The sequence below is a fragment of the Drosophila rhopaloa genome, unplaced genomic scaffold (genome assembly GCF_018152115.1).
Source record: "Drosophila rhopaloa isolate 14029-0021.01 unplaced genomic scaffold, ASM1815211v1 contig_178, whole genome shotgun sequence".
NCBI lineage: Eukaryota > Metazoa > Arthropoda > Insecta > Diptera > Drosophilidae > Drosophila > Drosophila rhopaloa.
The window spans coordinates 5,968,431-5,989,242 of NW_025335059.1; the positions used below are offsets into that span (position 1 = coordinate 5,968,431).

General features: G+C 37.6%; 1 protein-coding gene across 1 annotated transcript in view; it reads left to right on the forward strand.

The window, feature by feature from the left end:
- The first annotated feature begins 4,826 nt into the window (after positions 1 to 4,826).
- The window catches only part of LOC108053420, a 44,698-nt gene continuing 28,712 nt past the window's right edge, over positions 4,827 to 20,812 (forward strand). The window contains exons 1-2 of the mRNA XM_044459014.1: positions 4,827 to 4,945; positions 10,565 to 11,229. Coding sequence (XP_044314949.1) covers positions 11,181 to 11,229 — 49 coding nt within the window. The 5' untranslated portion in view covers positions 4,827 to 4,945; positions 10,565 to 11,180. The remainder of the gene's footprint in view (positions 4,946 to 10,564; positions 11,230 to 20,812) is intronic.

Sequence of the window (20,812 nt, forward strand, 5' to 3'; positions counted from 1 at the left end):
TTTATAATTATTATTATAACCTAAGTATAAACCGATTTGATGTTTATTAATGTTAGATTTCTCAGTGCGCCTATTAGCCAGTGTTTGTTGTGGCAATTTCTGTTCTGGCAAAAAAAAGGGGAAGGGAAAGTTAGAAGGGGAGTCATCTATGTATGAGTAATCGCTTTCATGCTTGATGACCGAAATGATTAATGGATTCTGGAAAATCGAGCCAAGTCCAAGATTAAACGCAACAGTTTCCAGCATTGATCATTTGTTATGCCCCACACAAAAACATCTATCCCATTCGAAGGGTTTTTTGAGATGGAATTAAGCCCTTAAGCCTTTAAATGGTGCCGGTAATAATTCCCCAAGCGGAAGATGCTCAATTGGTTTGCCAGGCAATTATAACTGTTGGTCTTAAATTGTAAAAATTTTAAATGTTAGGTATTTATTTAATTATAAATAAAATATTAAATTAAAATATAGAATTTTTCAAGAATTTCGCACTGGTTGCAATATTCCCAAAATCGTTTTGGATAAAAATTTTTGGCCTCCCCATTATCACATACTACTTCCTAAGTAAAATAAATACTTTTAAGATGTTGGCTTATTTTGGAACAAATACCTAAATTGCTCTCTTTGTATACACTTCAGATTAAAATATATTTTACGTATTCTGAATGCTCGACTAAAAGTAAATATTGAACAAAGCTAAAACTTAAAGCTTCAATAATAATTGAAATGTTTCACATTAACATAAAACAATCTGTTTATCTATCATCCAAGACAGTTTGGCCAGGCACAAATGATACTTTAAGTAAAGTAATAATTTCAGCCTTTAACTAAAATTCAGCATGAAGATTAAATGTGCAAGCATCTACTATTTTCCAAATATGCAAGTCCCACAGAAATCAGTAAGTCGCTTCGAAATTGACTTAAAATTATAAATGCATTTCCAGTTAGGTCTGAAATCAATTTGCTGAAATCATAATTATCAACTAGAAAATCACGTATTGTTGCATTTGCATAATATGTACTTGCAGACGGCAGGCAAATACAAATGACTTATTCCATGGAAGAAGCAACAAGCCATAAACAAGCCAAACGAGGAATGCAAAAAGGACTCTGTCTTTGGCCTTCTAAATTCTGCCGTACTTGCTGCTATTTTCTCCGCAAGTTTTTTCCTATTTCAGTTCATAGCAGTGCCGTTCTGATTCTGATTTTGGTGCTCTTGTTGGGGCCACTGGTTTTGTCATTGTTTTTGGGTTGGCATTTGCTTCGCCTTTGCTATCTCTGGCCGCAAGGATTAATGGGGTCAATTTGGCTGTGACACGCACCACCCGCCGCCCACTTCACCATCGCCATCCCAGCTGCAAATGCAACTGGCTTATAAAACATGCACAAATAAAAAAAACACGACAGCTTTCTAAAATTAACATAAATATATAATAAATATGAATTTCTATAGTTTATAATTTCTATAATTTCTCGGAAGTCAAAGTTTTTAATTTTAATTTCTATCAGGTAGCACATTCTTCTTATGATATTTTAAGTTAAAGTTTTAATCGAGCAAATACTGTATATGGTATATTTCAAGTCAATTTATTAAATGTAAGATAAAGCTTCTTGCCCTTGTCATTGTTTGGTAATTTTATAATAAGTAATAGTACAAAAAAAGTTGAAGTTTTAAGTTATGATTTGTGTGATATTTTCGTTGAGTGTTTCAACGAGATGCGGCTCATTTCTCGCCAGCATCGAATGCACTTGGCATCGAGAGCAAAAGCCGGGCCAACAAGCCGAAGACTAAGCCAAAGACAAAGATTCCATTTCAATTTACTTTTTTAAATTGCAAACTTTTGCGACAAGTTAAAGCCGCCACTACTCACACACACATCCACACACGCACATACCCAATTTTTGGAAAAAGGGAAAAGCAAACATTTCCCAGATCTACACACACGCACATCGCCAATAACACGCAACAAGAGAAATGCGAAAAGAAAGTTGAAAAACGAACCCAACTGAGGACGACAAATTCAACATGTCAGGCATTAGAGAGGGATAGATATAGATATAATGTGGAGAAAGAGATAGAGGGGAGAAAGAGAGATGGGGAGCTGTCACGAAGATGAAACTATTATCCACGGAAATTAGCGGGTTCCAATGACAAAAACACATGAAATGCAAAAACTTTCCGCCCTTCGCTTCAAGCTCAATTTCCAAATTGTTGTCGGCATTGTTCTGTTTCTTTTTGCGTCTGCCGCCCTGTTGTTTTCCCATAAGAGGTTTTGTTTCCTCGTGAAAACTTACTAATGCGCATTTAAGTGCGAGAGCATCCCCAAACCAGCACACCCACCAGGAACATTAAGTATTCACCAGTTTTCCAAGTAAGCGGGACTGCATTTATCATATTGTTTTATTTATTACCATTTCATAATACCATATAATAGTTTAAATCAAGTTGTTTTTGGTAAATCAAAATATATAATAAGTAAAAGCTTATTTAAGTGGAATTGCAAATAAGAAAAAGTTTAGATACCTAGATTGTATTACATGTTGTTGTATTACAAAATTGTTGTTCCCCAAATAAATTAAACCCTCAGCAGGTCATGTGGCATATTTAACTACGAATAACTGCTGCCGTACTCAATCGTTTTCCATTTGCGAAGTCAACCTCTTTAAGGCTCGTTTTATATTTATAAGTATATGTATCTCGTCTGAGTTATTTTGTATCTTTATTTGTGAGTACATCTTGAACGACATGCGAATTGCCCGGAAGGCTCTTTCCGTTTGACTTTGAGGCCATAAAATGTCCAAAAGGGAGAAACAAAAACGGAGGCACATAAAATATGCGTAAAATATATGCGCAAAAATAGTTGGGTCATCTAATGGCTGAACCAAGTCCAAGACCAAGATAATTGCGCTAGCCCGAATTTGTCCTCTGTGCTTTGCATTTTCTATTTGGAAGTCCACAGCTCGAGAAGATACACTCAAAAATTTTACGACCCTAAATGGCATTAAATATCCAAACCTACTTGACGCGACTTTCTTGGCTACGTGAATTTCTCAGCTCAGCGCTATTTCCCCTCGCTTTTCTTTTCGTTTTTCGTTGGATACATCTGGGTTAGTTTTTCTAGTTGCAAGTGGGGGGATAGGAAACTTGGGCAAAGACCTGAAGGGTGGGACTCCTTTTATTGCGGGCCATCAAAAAATGTTAAAAGCCCGATTTCCATGCCCATTGTCTGAGCCCGTAATTGCTTTGGCTTTGGTCCACTGAGTGTCGGCTTAGTGGGAGTGCCAGCGAGTTTGAATGAGTGTACTCTAGTCACAGATCCTGCTGTTCTTTTATGCATAAAAAAGATTTGTTCCTATATAGGTTCCATTTTTATTTAGCTATAGCACATAATCCTTGCCAGCCAAAGAGCTATAAGACTAGAATTCATTTTGGATTGCATTGATGAAAACCCGTAACGGTATTCTATTATATTAACCTAGGCATGTGCAAACAAGACAATAAACTATTATAATTGCACGGTACTAGACAATAGTTTTGCCTCTCCGACGGACTAAAATAATTATTACTAGCAAATTGCCACAACTACCTGTGCAATATTCTTATCGGAGTCAAAGCACGCACCCCTCCCTGAAACAATGGTCTTTGCTTTAGGTTCAATAGTCTTATCCATTGTGCCCTTAATAACATAAATTCTTCTCACTATTATTATTCCTCAATTTTGAATGGAAGCCCGTAACGGTAATTATATTATATTAACCTAGGCATGTGTAAACAGGACAATAAGGTACAAGTCAATAGTGTTGCCTCTCCTACGGATTAAAGTAATTATTACTCCCCAATTTCCACAACTACCTGTACAATTTTCTTATCGGAGGCAAAGCACGCACCTCACCCTGCAACAATGATCTTTGCTTTAGGTCCAAGAAACGCTTTTAGCCTTAATTCATAATCTTATCCATTGTGCTAGTGAAAATTCAATAATATGAAACAAATGATATAAATAAACCTAATTCTTTTTGGGTTTCGTTACTTTTTTAAAATGTTGGTTGTTATTAACATAGCCCAACAACATTCGTTCTCATCATTATTGCGTAAAAATAAATGTTATGTTAAAGTTAAGTTGCCAGAAACGGTTAAGGGACATGTTAACTGTGATAACATTTTGGAGACTTTAAGCTTAACAGACCGACAACTTAACAGACCGACAACTTAACAGACCGACAGGTAACAGAAGCCGCAAAATCTGTTAAATAGGTAAACAAAATAACAGCGAAATTAAAAAATATATTAAAAATAACTATAAAGTAAAAACTTTTAAAATCCTGACATGTTTAATTTTTTCAAAAATATTCGAAAAGAGTGCGATTTTGTCACTTAACTGCCTTGTAACCTGACCCGCCTAACTGACCCAGAAACGAGAAAACCAAGTAAGAGAAATCCGGCGACAAAGCTGCAAAAGAGCAGGCAGCCTCTCTCCCCACAACACGAAGTTGGCCAAAACTCTTGATTCCATCACGAAGTGCTTAACTTCGTCCTTGATTTCGTCAGCATCAGCAGCATCAGAATGCTGCCCTGCGACAATATGTTGGGCTTACTACATGGTCGCTTGACTGACTGGCCCCATGGACTCTTCTTCAGCGAAAGGCAAAGGAATGGCAAAAAGTACCAGCTCATGACATCAGCGATGGTCCGCTCTCCTTCGTCCTTCTGCTGCAGCGCTGCTCCGGCTCTGCCCCACTGCTGCTGGGAGTCGAAATCGCAATCGGGATCCTGAGCCGCAAGCTCGCAGCATCGGTGCTTCAGTCTCGAATAGCCTGCTGTGCGTGCAGGGGTTTTCAACGCGCGATACACGCGGCGTATACGCAACGCGGCCAATATCAGACGCCAAAAAAGACGAAAAATTGCGCGAACTAAATTGAGGAACCAAAAAATAAAATATATATATATGTGAGTGCCCGGTCTGCGTGAGTGTTTCGTCCTTTTCCCCACTTTATCGTTTGCCGGCTACCGGTTTCCCGTCTCCAATGAACCAAACAAAAAGGCATTGAACTGTGCCGGCCAGGCTGTTGTTGTTGTGTTCACTTAGAGAAAATATGCTTTATGAATACAGGCTTACCCATTCTAACATATAGAAAATATGCTTTATGAATACAGGCTTACACTTTCTAATATAAGGTGCTTTTATTTATAAAAATGTATAAGCGAAGCCCCAATGAAACATTTTTAAAAACAGTTTTGCAAACTTTTTGTTCGGGCTTGTGTTATTTAAATGCAAAGCATACCTTTTTAAGTATTCAAGTACTAAGATTTAAAAAAAAATTAGAATAGAAGAATTTACAAATCGACGTAATGCAGACGAAAATAATTAATAAAATACTTTCACAAATATTTTAAAACATTTTAAAAACCAAGATTTTATTATCGTACTTAAAAACATTTTGTTTTATGTTTTTAAGACATACATTTAGAATAAGAAAATTATATTTAATTACAACACCATAAGGCTGAAATTAACTAAATGTTGTAAGGCTATTATTATTTTGATTCAGTTTTCATCATGGCAAATAAGTGTATTATGAAGGTCATGAGACTAAAAGGGAAAATAATTTTATACAATTTATTTCCTAACCATAATATAATTTATAATTATATAGTTTTAGTGTTTCAAATGTCAACAAAATGTTTGTCTTTCGGATTATTTATCCTCAGTGTTATGGGAATTGGAAAGGGATACGGAATCGATGCCCATCAGAAAGTCTTAACAAGTGTAAAAGATGGGGAGGCTTAACCCTTGCCACTCGAGTGCGGCCTCTCAATGCTTCTGACAGTTTTGACCAACCTCTTACATTTCATTTTTTTTGGCAGCCGTGTTCACTTGTCTTCTCGAGTGTCGGCAAATTAATTAACATGACAATGACGAAGGTGAATTGCGTGTTTTCAAAATGCTCCAATCAGCTCTCAACAAAACATTACCACGTTTTAAATGGTTCAGCATTTTTTTCGAAATGTCGATGCTTGACAAGTCTTTCGTACTTTTCGAGGCGTTTACAAGTTTTTAATTAGACCCTCTGACAAATTACCGTTCGGAACACGGCACAATAGCCGGTAATTAAATGTTTATTGTCGGTGATTTTTTGGGTGCCGAAGGGCGTGATTGAAGTCGGGTAATTGTCGGTTGTATAATGGAGGACAAGTAATCCACTCGAAGGTGACTTAATCGAGCTGCAGATGAGGGCAAAGTAAAGTGAATGTGAGACATTTTAAGGGAATATGGAAACTCATATCGAAAACCGTTTTTATTACTGCTTATTTAGACCGATCTTTAATAAATCAAGGAAGGCACAATGTTGTGAATTTAAAATGTGTCTACAAGTAAGCAATATGTAAAAACAAATAGACCGATATAGACCGATAAACGCTTAATAAAAACATTTAAGTAAATTACATTTTTAATTTAAAAATAGTATTAATAGATACTTTTTAAATATTTCTTACTTATTTATGGTTTCTTTAGAAGATATGACAAGCTATTCTACTTATTCTAGCTTCTTAAAATTGTTGAGGGAATGTATTTCTATTTAGCACCTTTTACTTTATTTTATTCGAACCAAATAAATTATTTTTAAACCATTTGCATCCATTTTATTTCTCTAACTTTAACGCTGTGATTGGCACACAACAAAGCACAATTTTCCATATTATTTATGGAATAACGAAATCAATATCACATTAAATTTTCAATTTATGGTTCGTTCCGCTTTGCACTGCCGCAGGACTTGCTTTAAACTTGCGTCCTGGCAACGAGTGGAAGTTCCTTGTCATGCTCTGCTCGCTTTCCCCGAACCACTCAGAATTCAGAAATGTCCCCACCCGCCCGATGCTTTCATATTTGTCTAGTATTAGGGGTGAGGACTTTCAACTGCTGCTTTTGCTGTTACTGCTGCTGATTCTCCTGGTTCAAGTATAGCCACTTAAACCCTTTTGACAATGTCAGCCATCAGGCTCAGATGATGATGATGGCGATGACGATGACAAAGTGGATGATGATGATGTGGCTCAATTGAAAACAGCCGTCGCACAAGTTCGCTTAAAAAGAGAAAAAACACAAGCAGTTTCCATGCATGGCAAGAACATTAAAAATGATGAAAAAATTACAAGTCCAAATATATATATGAAAAAGGGCACAGGCAATGGATGATATGTGGATGGTTTCCACTCACTTAAGCTTCACTTGAGCCTGGTTGCCTTGGCTTTCAACAGATTTTCATGCATTCGGCTAATTTATTTCCCAGCCCAAAACTCATTAACTCATACATTTTTAAAGCAAACAATGTCCGCGTTTTCAAGTGAAATGCACACACACAATTCCTCAAAATTCAAGTGGAAATGCTTAGAAATCCGAGGTGGAGGCAGAGTGTTTTGCAATAATAATTTATAAATTAACGAATAAAGGGCGCACAGCAGCGGCAGCCAAAGGCAAATAAAAATAAATAAATAAAAATGGCAATGCGGCATAAAATGTGCCGAGAAGCCGAGTTGAGCCTCCATTCCATGCCGTTTTATATTTTTCTGTTGGTTTGAGTTGAGCAGGCCGGAAATGTAACTGCGACGCGTTTATTTTATTGCGTATACGCGGCGCAGCAAAGTAGGCAACAATTTTTTCGGAGTGAGTTTTCGCATGCTTTGTATTTGCTCATGTGTGCGTTTGAGTATTACTGGTATGTGTGCCAGTGTGTGTGTTATATGGCCGCCGCAGCAGCGGCTTAACTTATTTTCCACAAAATTAAACCATCAAAAATTTGCCAACAACAATGTGGGGGTAATTTATTTGACTCATGTGCTGCTGTTAGCTCGCCTGTTGTTTGGGCATAGAAAGCCACAGCAACAGCAGAATGTAAAAAGGCACACACACTTATAAGCACTGAAAAAAATGGGAGTTAAAGATTATTTTCAAACAAACAAAGCAACAAAGTTAGTCTAGAGTTGGTCTTACAAAAACCCATATTTTAATAATCCACACTTTGAGATTACTTTCGTATTGCTCTTAAAAAATATACATAAAAGTAATCTAACAAAGTCATATTTAAAGTTTTTTTTAAATTTTAATAGTTGTCCTAACTTTGAACTTCATTTTCTTGCAGTAAACAAAAAATGATTCAATATTTTAATAAATATTAAATAGCTCTCTCTTTAATGTTTTGGTTTAAGCAATTTACTCGCATATTATTAATTAGGTAAACTAATTTGTTTTCTGACAGTGTACCCATCCAAGCCGTTGGCGTTGGTTGTGGCTATGGTTATGTTGGTGACGCTTCCGCAGCCGCAGTGGCTAACACGTAAACACACCAGCGTAGGGCAGCACTCACACATATGCAAGAGATTCGGACCAACTCATTCACTTCGTCTTGTTCTTTGTTGGCTGGCGCACTTTTTGTTGTCGAAATTAAATAAACAGAGCAGGCTTCGCAGGCAGCTAAACTGCCACATTTCTCAGCCCCTAGACACGCCCCTCTGCCGCCCCCTGTGATGATGAATTGATGATAATGCCGCCGGGGATTTAGGCAAAGTAATGCATAAAACTCGTCGCTGTTTTCGGCGAACAACGCTTCCTATATACACACATACATTTTTTTTGGCTCTACGAACTTGGCTTTGAAAAGAGTTAAGCGTTTATTTATTTACATACATTTTGCTGGAGTTTTTTGGGGCTCGTGCTGCCCGGCGGGCTCAGTTTATTAAGTCTCAAGTGGTGAACCCCATTCTCCGACTGTTAGACAAACTCTTCCCACTCCAACAAAGAGTTTCAGTGCACTGAAGAAAAATTCACTATGCTTATTTCAATTGTAGAAGAACTAAAAAACTCAATAACTGAATTCAATTTGTAGTCTTTTATAATTGGCACTTGTATTTTGTTAGCCTCAGGCTTTTAGCAATAATATGAAAAATTTTAAAGTGTTTCAAAAATTGTATTTTACCATCAAATTCAACTTTGGTAAACTCTTTATTTGATTCATCAAAAGAAATAGCCGTTGCTAGAATTTTTTACATATCTTGCGGGTTTTTATAAATTGAATTAAAAATGATGGACTTCCGAACTAAAAATTAAACGGCTTGATATCAAAGTAATGCTGGACTCATCTTTCAGTGTACTAGACTCTGTCCGAGTTTGCTTTGTTGCCATTGCCGTTGGCTTAAACACAGCCAATTTCATGCAAAGTTGGATGCGCCCCCTTTCCATCCTCCGGTGACCTGTTCCATGTCCTTGATGGATGACTTTTGACGCCAGGCAACGTTTGGCGGCCAATTTGATTTGGGCCGCATGGGGACCAGAAGAGCCCGATCCTAGGGCCCCTCGGCAAGACCTGCAGCTCACAACTGTCGATTTGTCAGACATTTGGCGTGGGACTCGAGGCGACCAAAGTGACTGGGGGAAAAGCGAATGAGCCAAAGTAGCCGGCAGTGTATTACAGATTGAGTTTTGAATTGTTGGCATTCCTGTGTGCTGGAGCCAAAGCGATGGCACAAGATGGATGTTCTGCGAAACTGACTAAAAAAAACGAAGCGATAATATAGCATCTGGGTCCATTCAAGGTCCACAAAAACTTCGTAAATATGTATCTGATTTTTCATGAGAAGTTTACACTTTGGTTGTTAAATAAAATGTAAGGAACCTTTCAAAATTATACAAATTCTACATTTTAAGATGCATCTACGTAATACATAAATAAATCATAATCTTAAAATTACAAGTAATTTTCTTAAATTGTTACTTAAAAAAACAAAGAAAGATAACAAAAAACAAAGACATCGTTTTTAAGGTAAAGTCAAGACAAGTACAATTAAAAAACTAAGAATATAAAAAGGTCGAGTCCCATTATTCCTTTTTTTTAAGTTTACATATTTAAGACAATACATTTACATGTAATTTTAAGTTGATGAAATGCTTTCCCCAAATTGTATCCCTTTCATAGCTGGCACATATTTCCAACAAATTTCTCTGACGCTTTTAAGCCATAAGAATCATAGCCCAAAACAGAATAAGACCAGACTCAGATTCACCCATCACTTTTGTGGCCGCTCGCATGGCACAAAGACAATCCGCATGACGTATACGCCACATGGGTCACGGGTGTCATGGTAGCTGGTAACTCTGAACTGGTAGGTGGGATATGGCATCTGGGATGGCAGTTTTTCGTCTTTCCCACCAACCTGCTCTGCATTTCTCGTCTCGGCTGTAAGCCAATGCTTAAACAGGCCAAAGTCAATGTCTGCAAAGTCGTGCGACGAGACAGACGCCAAATTCCAAGAGCGCAACAGTATACAGAGAAAAAAATTATTTACTTATAATGGACAAAAAAACATGGTAGTCAGTAGTTTGCTTAACTAGATTATTCTTAGAACTTTAACTAATAAACATTGATATAGATGATTTATACGCTGTATTCATGAAAAATCCTTTTAGAGCAATAATTAAAATAAAAAAAAAAATCAATTAAAACTAGTGATAATTTATAGATCTAGAATGGAATATACTATTGAATTGAAACCTTTATTTTTCCGGTGTAGCTATAAAGCCATAAAGGAACAAAAACAACAGTAGCAGCCAAGTGGAGACCGTAGATGATAAATCTTTAACGTGGATTTTATGCATGTAAGCCAGCGAAAGACTCTCAGTCACGATATGATGCATGAGCCGTGAGCCAGAGAGTTTAATATGTAAACTCCTTCAAAGCGCTGAGTTTTCAGCATCAAAAGTGCAGCGGCGTTAATTTGCCCAATAAAATGCAACGAGCTAAGGAGAGCAACTAACGCAGCCATAAATATAATCAGCCACTGAGAGTCGGCGAGCAATGAAACGAGTTTTTTCCCCGCAAGACAAAGGAAAAACCGGCGGGGGAAAATCAACAGGGAAATCTCAGCGGGCGGTGCGCCGCATTTAGAGGCAGTGAAACTGGCAGCCATCGGGCACAGTCCTTCCTGAGACTCTGATCCTAAGTCTCCTGCTCCTGCCACCCGACTTCCTGCCGCCGCCTTCATGAGCCGAGCACTTCCGCTTCTTATCGCGGCAATGTAAGCGCGTTTCCGTTTAGGACTCAATCCCAGTCTCGTTTCGCAGCATCGGGAGCGGCATTAAACTAGCAGCTCGGCACTGGATTACAAGTAAATTGGAAAGGATTTAAAGATGAGCCTGCTGCGCCTGCTTGGTGCCCTCCTGTTGGCCACATTCAATGGTGAGTGCACTTTATATGTGTCCAAAATACACTACAATAAGACTTGGCAGATCGCCAACATCCATTATAAAAAAAATGTTATTTGCATATATACTGTTTGTTAGTATTAATAAAAATACTTCAAATTTATTTATTATAAATTGTTGAATAGTTTATAAAACTAAAATTTTGTTTGCCTAAAGATTGTTAGAATTACTTATTATATATATGCTATACATACATTTGGTATACATTTGTTTCTTTTAGGAATTTAATAAATAAAACACTAATAGATATCTTATTTAACATTTTCTAAGAACAATATTTCTTATTTCGAGTGCCAAATGAATAGCTGCTTGAAATTTATGAACATGATTACGGAAAACCCCTTCCCCCATTCCAAAAGTGTCATAAACGGTCGGCTTTCGCCCATTTGCTGCGATTTATTTGCGCTCTCGATTTATTTGCACAACTATTTATGTACGAACGCTGGCATTGGCAATCATAATAACAACAGTGCCAGAGCTGGGGCAGCAACAATTCAATAAATGTTGCAATTTGCATCGACAACTACAATAAATTTATCTTAAACGAACAAACATTTTTCTTGCAGCTTTGCCGCCTGACTGGCAAATAAAATGCGATATGCCAAAGGCTTATCGTTGCCACAAAAGGCTGTGCCGGCGAAAACAACAATAAGTAATAACCAAAGTTGCACACAAATTACACCATGGGAAAACCCTCGACAGCACTCACAATGCATTTCAATTTGTTAAAACACTCACTCACAAGCCCACTCCACATAAAAATGCATAAAAATCACATGAAAATGAAATCTTTTTGGAAAAAAAAGGCAAATTTGCAACATGTAAATTACGGAATTTCGTCAAGCGTATTTGTCAAAATAATAATCACATGTGTATGCATTGAGGATTTCCTTTTTACAGTGTGAAGAGAAGAGAAAATAGGAAGGACTTGGATATATCCAATTGAAATATTTATTTCTAAACCTCAAATCAAATTGCAAGCTAATCTGTAAGCTGGGCAATGATAAATCAGAAGGCACACAGAATTTCTTAACAATTTGTTTTCCATTTCAAAAACGACAACTAATTGACAATTATTTTTGATCTGTGATGGCATTTCCCTAAGTCACGACTTGATTAACAATTAGTTCTACAACCTTCTCTCCATGTTAATTTCAACATTTTGTTTTACTTTTTTTTTAACTTAAAAAAAACTACAAATAAAAAAGTATTGTATTCTTGTCTAACCAATTACAAAATTTTACTTGGTTTCAGCAAAATTAAACAATAACGCCTAAGTGACAAAAAACTAAAGGGTAGAGTAAATTAAAGAAATCAATGAGTCAAAAGGAAATTATATACATTTTTTATCTTACTTTATTTTTATCATTTTTTTTTTGGTATGCAATGAACATAAACGAACTTTTAATGGCTTTAAATAAATCCAATGCGAAGAGATTTTCTGGTTATTATAAGGCCAAACACAACGAGGACCAAGCCAATATTAAAACATTTGCATGTCGAATTAAGTATTTTGATTTCTCTTGGCGCGCAAACAGTCTCCATAATAATATGTCAAATGCAAATTATGCATATAAATAAGAATAAATATATAAATCAACAAATAAATATGTCGCATAAAAAGATATGTGTGTCGCGCACCCGCATCTTTGTGTAAAAGTCAATTTGCTGTCGCCGCCCGAAAGTCGCGAGTGTCATAAACATGGTGAAATGTGCGCGAGACCGCAACGCCGCGGCAAACGCCATCTGCGAATAAATAAAAATCGAGCGCAAGAGCGGAAAATGCAAAATAATTGCATATTTATGTGCGCCCGGCCACTGAGCCAAAGAAGCTGGATTCTGAAAAGGCCGAAAGAGCTGCGAGTTGCAGCCATAAATCCCAAGCGGCTTGCCTGCTTTTAATACTCGTACAACGAATCCCAGCACGAAATGCGCAAATGTCTGACTGCTCGTAATATTCGCCATATTCACCATGCAGCCAGTCGTCAAACTGCCCGGCTGAGGGCGTAAAATTATTTCAATTAAATAAATGTGCTTTTTTCGATTTTTGGCTTAAGAAATGGCATTTCCTGGATGAATTTATTAATTCGCTAAGAATTGGGCTAAGAGAAAAGAGACTAAAATCACATTAAAGTCTTCCAGTAATTCAAAAAATATTATATTACATATAACAAATAAGAAAGCGTTGAAGATTTCAAATGTGGCTTTCGGTAATTTATATGTTATTTTAACTGTTGGTTAAAGTATTAAGTTTACCGGAAATATAATAACGTGTATTATTTGCGGGGAAAATATCTATGATATCTCTTAAAAACAATAATCATTTTTTGTGATATTTTTATTTTATGTGTTTTGCTCAGAAACGTAGTTTGTATTGTTTTATATGGATAATACATTATTTTAGTTTTACTACCCACTACTACACTTAAAAACGGAGAACACACCCAATTAAAGAGCAGGGACTAAAAGGATTGCCAAAATTAGCAGAAAATGACCGGGGGTTGATTGCGCAATAATTCCCCCTAATCACCCCTTGGTCGGGCACACAAAGCCAATGAAATTAACTAAAAATCAGTCAAGAGCATGAATGGCAGCGTTTTATCTGGTCGCTTGTCTTTCGGCCATTATCTTTGCGTTTTGTGCGGCGGAAGAGGAAGCGCGTTTGATAATAACAATAATAACAGCGCCAACACTTGGCTATTGTTTTAGTGGAAGCCAAGCGAAAAAGCAGCAGCAACAACAAGATGACACTTTAATGGGACAAATGCGGAACTAAACCAAAACCGAAATCAACGAAAAATGGGTGTGGAAAGCGACTCCCTCCAGCTGTCATAATGAAACTGTCAAGGACAATAGGGGGCCAACGGAAATACAAAGTGTACGTGTGTCCCTCTGGAAAAGTCCCAACCCCCCAGCACCCCTCTGGATTTTCCACCCCCCCTTCCCTTGCGCATCCGCCACTTTCCGGTTCTGCGATAAAAGCGACAAACGAAAATTCTGTCTGACGGGCAGAGGCCATTTATAAGAGCATCAGTTACAATAACACTGCAGGGCGGCGGGCGGTGGGTGGCGGCCAAAGGGGGCGTGGCCCTTACAAAAGCCGGGGCCATTGTCATAAATTAAAAATGAGGAAGTGTATGAAAATAAACAAAAAGCCAAACGGTCCAGCCAGCTAGCCGCAGCGGAAATACAAAAAGCGTTGATAAATAAATTTCTAACAAAACAAACTGCTTCCAGAGAAAAGACCGCATAAAACCCAAAGTTAAGCCCAAGAAAAGATATTGTGGCCCAGGTCAAGATCTCATACTTAAAACTTAAGACATCAGTAAAGTTATTAAATGACTTTAAAAATTTGATCTGGAAACACTTACTTTTTTACTACATATCTATAAAAAATATAAATGTTAAGCTTTATAAGAACATTTGTATTTTCATTTTTAAAATATATAATTGTTTTGAGCTTTCGTTTAAAACACACCTAATAAAACCTTAACGATTTTGAAGATTTTGAAAAACAAATTTATTGTTAATTATGTTTCACGTTATTTATTTCCGCACATGACCTAACCTATTCTAAATCGCCTTGGAAACCTGAAGGACAGGTCCTTAATAAGGACTCATAATGCTTCGCCAAACATAATACCCTGCCGAAAATCTGTTCTCACACTTGAAGCTATTTTCTGAACGCTTTAAACTTCCAGTTTAGGGCGATACCGACATTCAACGCGTGCCACAAATTTCGCAGGACGCATTTTATGTGTCGCAGCACTCCATGCCCCCCCTTTCCCGGCCAATTCCTTTCATGCCACTGCAACAACAGCTACATTGGCCAAGAGTTTCTGGGTGCAGTGGCCAACAGCAATGTCCAAAGCCGCTGCGGCTTTGATGGAATTTGCGAAAATACTGCACGAGAGAGACTAGCCAAAACAAATAAGCAAGAAACTTAAATTGAAAGGCGACTTTTAAATACTCTAAGTGGTTAATTTAATACCAAAATCGAATAAGTAAAACTTTGAAACATTAAAGTCATTAAAAACTATTCTGTTAATCTTTGATAAGTAACTCGATGTCAATTAATGTCTTGATTTATTTACGTAGAGACCGTCATGTACGCTTTGCAGAAATAATCTAATGTAATTATTTACATCGGTAATAATCTGCTTAGTTAAAGTCAGGGTCAAATGACTAAATTTAAATTACTCTCATAGAGTTTATAGACACCGATTTTAAAACGGCTTATCCCACAAAATAAATTCAACCGTAATTAGTAGTTTGAAAAGACACACAACATCATGCGTTTTTAAGAGAAGCCATTTATTTAGCCTCACTCATTTTAACTTTTCCAAGGTAAATAGCTTTAAAACATGAATCTCTGATAAGCTGATTCTCTTTTATAGAAAATGTTGCAGAGTTTGTTATCGCACTCACCCGAACCATTTCGACGACAGTTTCCGTTGGGCTTTTAAAACCAGGACCGTTTACCATATCCAAAACGTTTCATACCATATATTATAAACGATATTTTTTGTTTCTATTTTGTGCGGCTTATTTGGCTCGCATGACACGTCCAGTTTTAGGTTTTTGGGCCGGGTGCAGATTCTCGTGGGGCTTTATTTTGGCTTTCGGCATTTGTTTAAATTAAAGATTATGCACAAGTGAAAAAGAAGCCATGTGAACGCGAAGAAGGGGAAGCTATTTGAAATTTAAATATGCGAACCAGGGACGACCTTGGGCCACGTGGCGTATGATGGATTTGGGACCCTATGACGTCAATCGGGGAAACATCTGTTGTTCGCTCTTCTATTCGTCGTCATGTAAACAAGCAAATGGCTTTAAATTGCCGGCAAGTAGCAAAAGTACAATGAGCACAATAACTGTAATCGTAATAAGCCATTTAGCACTCCATCTTTCTTCCAGCTGCCTTTGCATATATTTATAATTCATATTCATATTGTTAATTCTCTGGACCCTCCCCGCTCCCCCTTTTCCCCCTACCCAAACCCTTTGCAAACCCCTTTATCCGTCGCCGAGGGCAACTGCCATAAAAGCATCATAAACATTTTACAGCAGTTGCAGTTGCTGCAGGAAACTGCCCCAGCAAGCGGAAACGGTGCCGCTCCTCTGTGCCACCCTCATAATTGCAGCCAGCCATTTCACATTTTGGCCTAGTCCCGGATAAGGGGGCGTGGCACCGGGAATTAGGATGGCTTTATCAGAGGGAGGCGCTCGACACATATATATATGTGTTTGTAAAGGATTTTTAAGCTCTTAAGCTGGCAATTTTCCCCAAAGCCGGTTCAAAGGCTAAATATTGAAAACATATAAAAACAATCCACGAAATACACATCATCATCGACATAAATTAATAGAATGATGATTTTAGCGCTCCAGCTTTTTGGTATTTATATTACTTTATGCAACATGTTTTTTACTTCTAAAACAACAATATTTTCACTTCTCTGGCTTTCTTCACAGTGCCCCTACCAATTTTCTTATGTTGTGTTCGGCCAACTTGTTATTGGCCCAATTCCCCTGCTCCCAAAACTTATATAACTGCCCTCGCGGCTCGCATTGTTCAACTGCTTGTTAGCCTCAGGTGTAAATTACAAATCTGAACGGCGCATAATGAATGAAGGCGCACGGCCTGTGGAGCGGCAAAAGAGGCGACTAAATGAAATGAAATCGCAGTGAAAACGCTTTCATTAAACATGCCAGAATGGGAGGTGCTAAAGTTTTCCCCTCGCCGAAGGGGGCGTGGCAGACAAAGGAGGCTAAAAAAAGGCCGGGCTGTGGGAAAAGCGCGACAAACTGCGGCCAAGTTGATTAGAAAGCCAGGCAGAAAGTCTCGCCTGGGACTGGCAGGCAGCCTAATGAAAAACTTGGAAATTTACGGTCAACGAGTTGTCAAAGCGGCACCAGTAAAGCTGGGCAAGTAGGGAAATGAGGGAAAATCGGGGAAAGCGGGAAGGGCTGCCCATAGTTTCAGAAACGCCAAGTCAAACAATTAAGCCCAGCCATGTTCGAAACGGAGGGAGCGACAGGCGGTTTAAATAAATAATTGCCATCGAAATTAAGCAATGGGACTGGCGGCGGTACGACAGGACCTGCTGATGGCCAGTGGGCACAGGATTCCACTGAAAGAATTTTATTTGCTTGTACATAATTCTGGAAATATCTTTATAAAACCAATATTTAGTGTATGCTTCTTTATAAATATCATTTTCCACTTAAAAACAAATATTTGCGATACAAATTGTTTCCATAATTTGTTTATGAAGTATTAAAAATAAAATTATTCTTTAAAACAAAACAGATAAAATGTTCTTTCAAGTCATTGAAATATAAAACGTAAATATTTGTTATATAGATTTTAATTTATCTTTTTATTCATAGGTCTTTGAGTTCCACAAGTAACTGTAATAATAAACATGCATTTTACATAGTTTAAAAACAAAATTGTACACATACCACTCAAAATGTTTCGAGAAAACAATAGGCGGAAATCACGGAATTTTTCTATTTGCTGACAGATTTTTACTTTTTTTCCTCTTGACTCCGAGACATTTTTCTTAATTTTACCAAGACTTTTGTTGGCAGTGTGAGTGCTATAATCTCGCAGGCTGACGAAAGTTGAGCAAAGGAGCCAGAGTGCGACGCCATCGAGGAAGGGACAGAACCGGACAGGACGACACGGTAATGCGCGGACACGGAAGCGCGGAGACTGGGGCACGGACGATAGCAGGAGTAATGACAGGAAGTCCCGATAAAGGAGACAAAGAAAACGCATGCATTAACTCAGATAACGGGCCATGGGAAAATGCCGACACCCAGGGGCATTAAAGTGGGGTGGCGGACTGAGGGGTCAGCCCAGAGCAAAGTTCATTAGCGCTGATCAAGAGCCTACGGGTACCCATTCGAAAATTCAGGAAGCAAGAGGAATTTCAGCTGGACCATGGCCAAAAAGGGAGCCCCACATGGCCCATAAATTGCTATGTAAATTTACCACTCATTAATAATGCCAGCCCCCCGCCAGGAAATGGTTTGTGGCCGATTCGACCAAATAGCAACTATTAAATTGCAATCAAATATGGCCCAAATTTTAATAGTAGCCACAAAAAACCTTTTAGTCCCCAAAAAAGCCCAAATTCGAATGACAAAAGTTAATGCTAATGTGGCATATGCAAAATATAAGCAGATAAAAGCAGCAGTTTTAGCGAGGAGAGGCCTTCTAACACGAGCTAAACCAATTTAAACTTAATAACCTAAGCTAAGCACTAACAAAAAATTAAGTCACACTGGCCAATTTTAATCAGAGAAATTGTATTAATTATAAAATGTATTTTACGATTTTTAATCCTCCTTAAGCTTAAACTACCATACAAGTTTTTATTTCGTTTTATTTTTGTTCGTTTTTGATCATTTAAAAACTGATAAGAACATATAAAAACAATGCATTTTCCCATTATTTTTGGTTTAATTTAAGATAAATTTTCTCTCATTTAAGAAATCAAGAGAAAGTATTTCAAAGCCAACAAGCGAATCAATACCTTTGACCTTTTTCATTTGCATTTCGCACACACCAACCTGGAGTGAAAGGCTAATTGCCAGACCCTCACCGTAGTTTTCGTGACATTCCCACTGGTCACGTGCTCCTCGCTAGTTCGCACACACAGAGAAATGGGAGGTGGCATTGTGAGCCTGGCATTTTGGCGACCCAATCTTGATGCTATCATCAATTGTCAAATAACCAACTGTGTGAGATTTGCGCACCAGCTGTGGCCAGAAGCGTTGAAGCATTCATAGCACTGCAAATCAACGAATACGGGATATGCGCACACATGTTACACAGTCACGCAGATCCACTGGGAAAAATATCTAAAAGTTACAATATTTTAATTTGAATTACAAAATATTGAAAAAACTAAATCATTCGAAAGCAAACAAACTAAGTTCAATGATTTAAAATCTACTTAATCTACTTCTACAATAAGGATCATTGTTGGCAAAAACCTCTAAATATAAACATGACTTACCTCTATTTAGTATACTGTTGTTTTTTATTTCTTAATACAAAAACATTTATTTTCTTTTAATGAATTTTTTTAAAATATTGTCAAATATTTTCTCAATCAGGGTTTAAAGGCCAATGAAAATTTCGTTTTTCGCCTCGGTGTACCTACGCATATGGGAGCTCCCCTGAACAACTCACTTTGTGGGTTATTTGTTTTGGTCATACGCTCATTTCGCTTCTGCTGGGAAAATCGAATGTAGGACCCCAAAGCTCAGGAAAACAAGAACCGAAAAAAAGGGGAATGTGGGGAAAAGAGCAAAAGGAAAAGGCAAAAAGGTTCGACTAAACGATTCAAGGATTCAAGCACAAAAATCAAGAGCAGCAGAAGAGTAAACAAACGAAAAGGGGAACCGCAAATGTACAACGGACAGCAAGCTACCAAAACCGAATCATGGCCAAAGGTTCTCGCATCCACCACCAGAAAATCCCAACTACTGGTGCTGTTTGTGCTGCCAGAAAAAAAAAAATAAAAACCCAAAACCCAACCCAATCTCAAACGACGACCAACGAGCTGAGCAATCGTAAATCTTCTTATGTGCAGCAGCATTTTAACGATAATTTGCTTTATTGAAGCCGTTTAGATTTGGCCAGCAGTCCGCACCGAACTGGACCACAAGTCAAACGACAACTAGAGCGTACCCATGTGTCCAGACTGGGGCCAATCCATACTCCTTCTTATGCTTGAGCACACTGGGCAAAAATATTTTTTATGGAAGGCCCATTGAAAAGAAACCTATTAGTAATTGAGCAACTTATGAATCCATAATTTAAAAGAATTTTCAGTTCTTAAAACCTATTTACTAACTTTAAACCAAAAGTAACTTTCTCACCACGTCAGGTATAAAAAATAATTTTATTTATAAATTAATCTATTTCGACTGCAGCATTATTGATATTTCGTTTTTTTTTATTAAATCTCTAACTCCTTGTATTTTGTATAAATTTTTGTGAACGGAGAAAAAAATAATATTATACATTAAAGGAATCTTCCAAAATACTAAATATAAAAAAGGAAATAAATACTCAATCATTTATGAACAATGTTGTTTGATCATCTTAAGTTAAGTATTATATTTTCTCGGTGTAGTATTTGGCATCAGTTCCCCTTTGAATGTTTGAAACGTTTCCGTTTAAATGGTTTTTATAGCAAATTTATGTAGAGGAAAACACTTTTAAGGTTGACCAAAAAGACATACGCAGGAATCCATAAAAATAGCTCACCAAACACATGCGACCCGAGCCAAATCGAATCGAATCGGTGCCTCTGCCCCCGGATTTCCAGAGGTGTGAACAAAGATTTGCCACTTTTGCCGCTCGTTTGACCGGGTTCTTGTTAGTAACTGGTAGCTGGTAGCTGGTCTTCTGGTTTCTGGACCAATATGTGCCATGAATAATGGCCGGGCAAATTGCTTAGCAGCTTTTCAGCCAACTGGATTGCTGCAAATTGCCCAGTTGGCTGCTGCAGTCAGACATCCTATTAATGTTT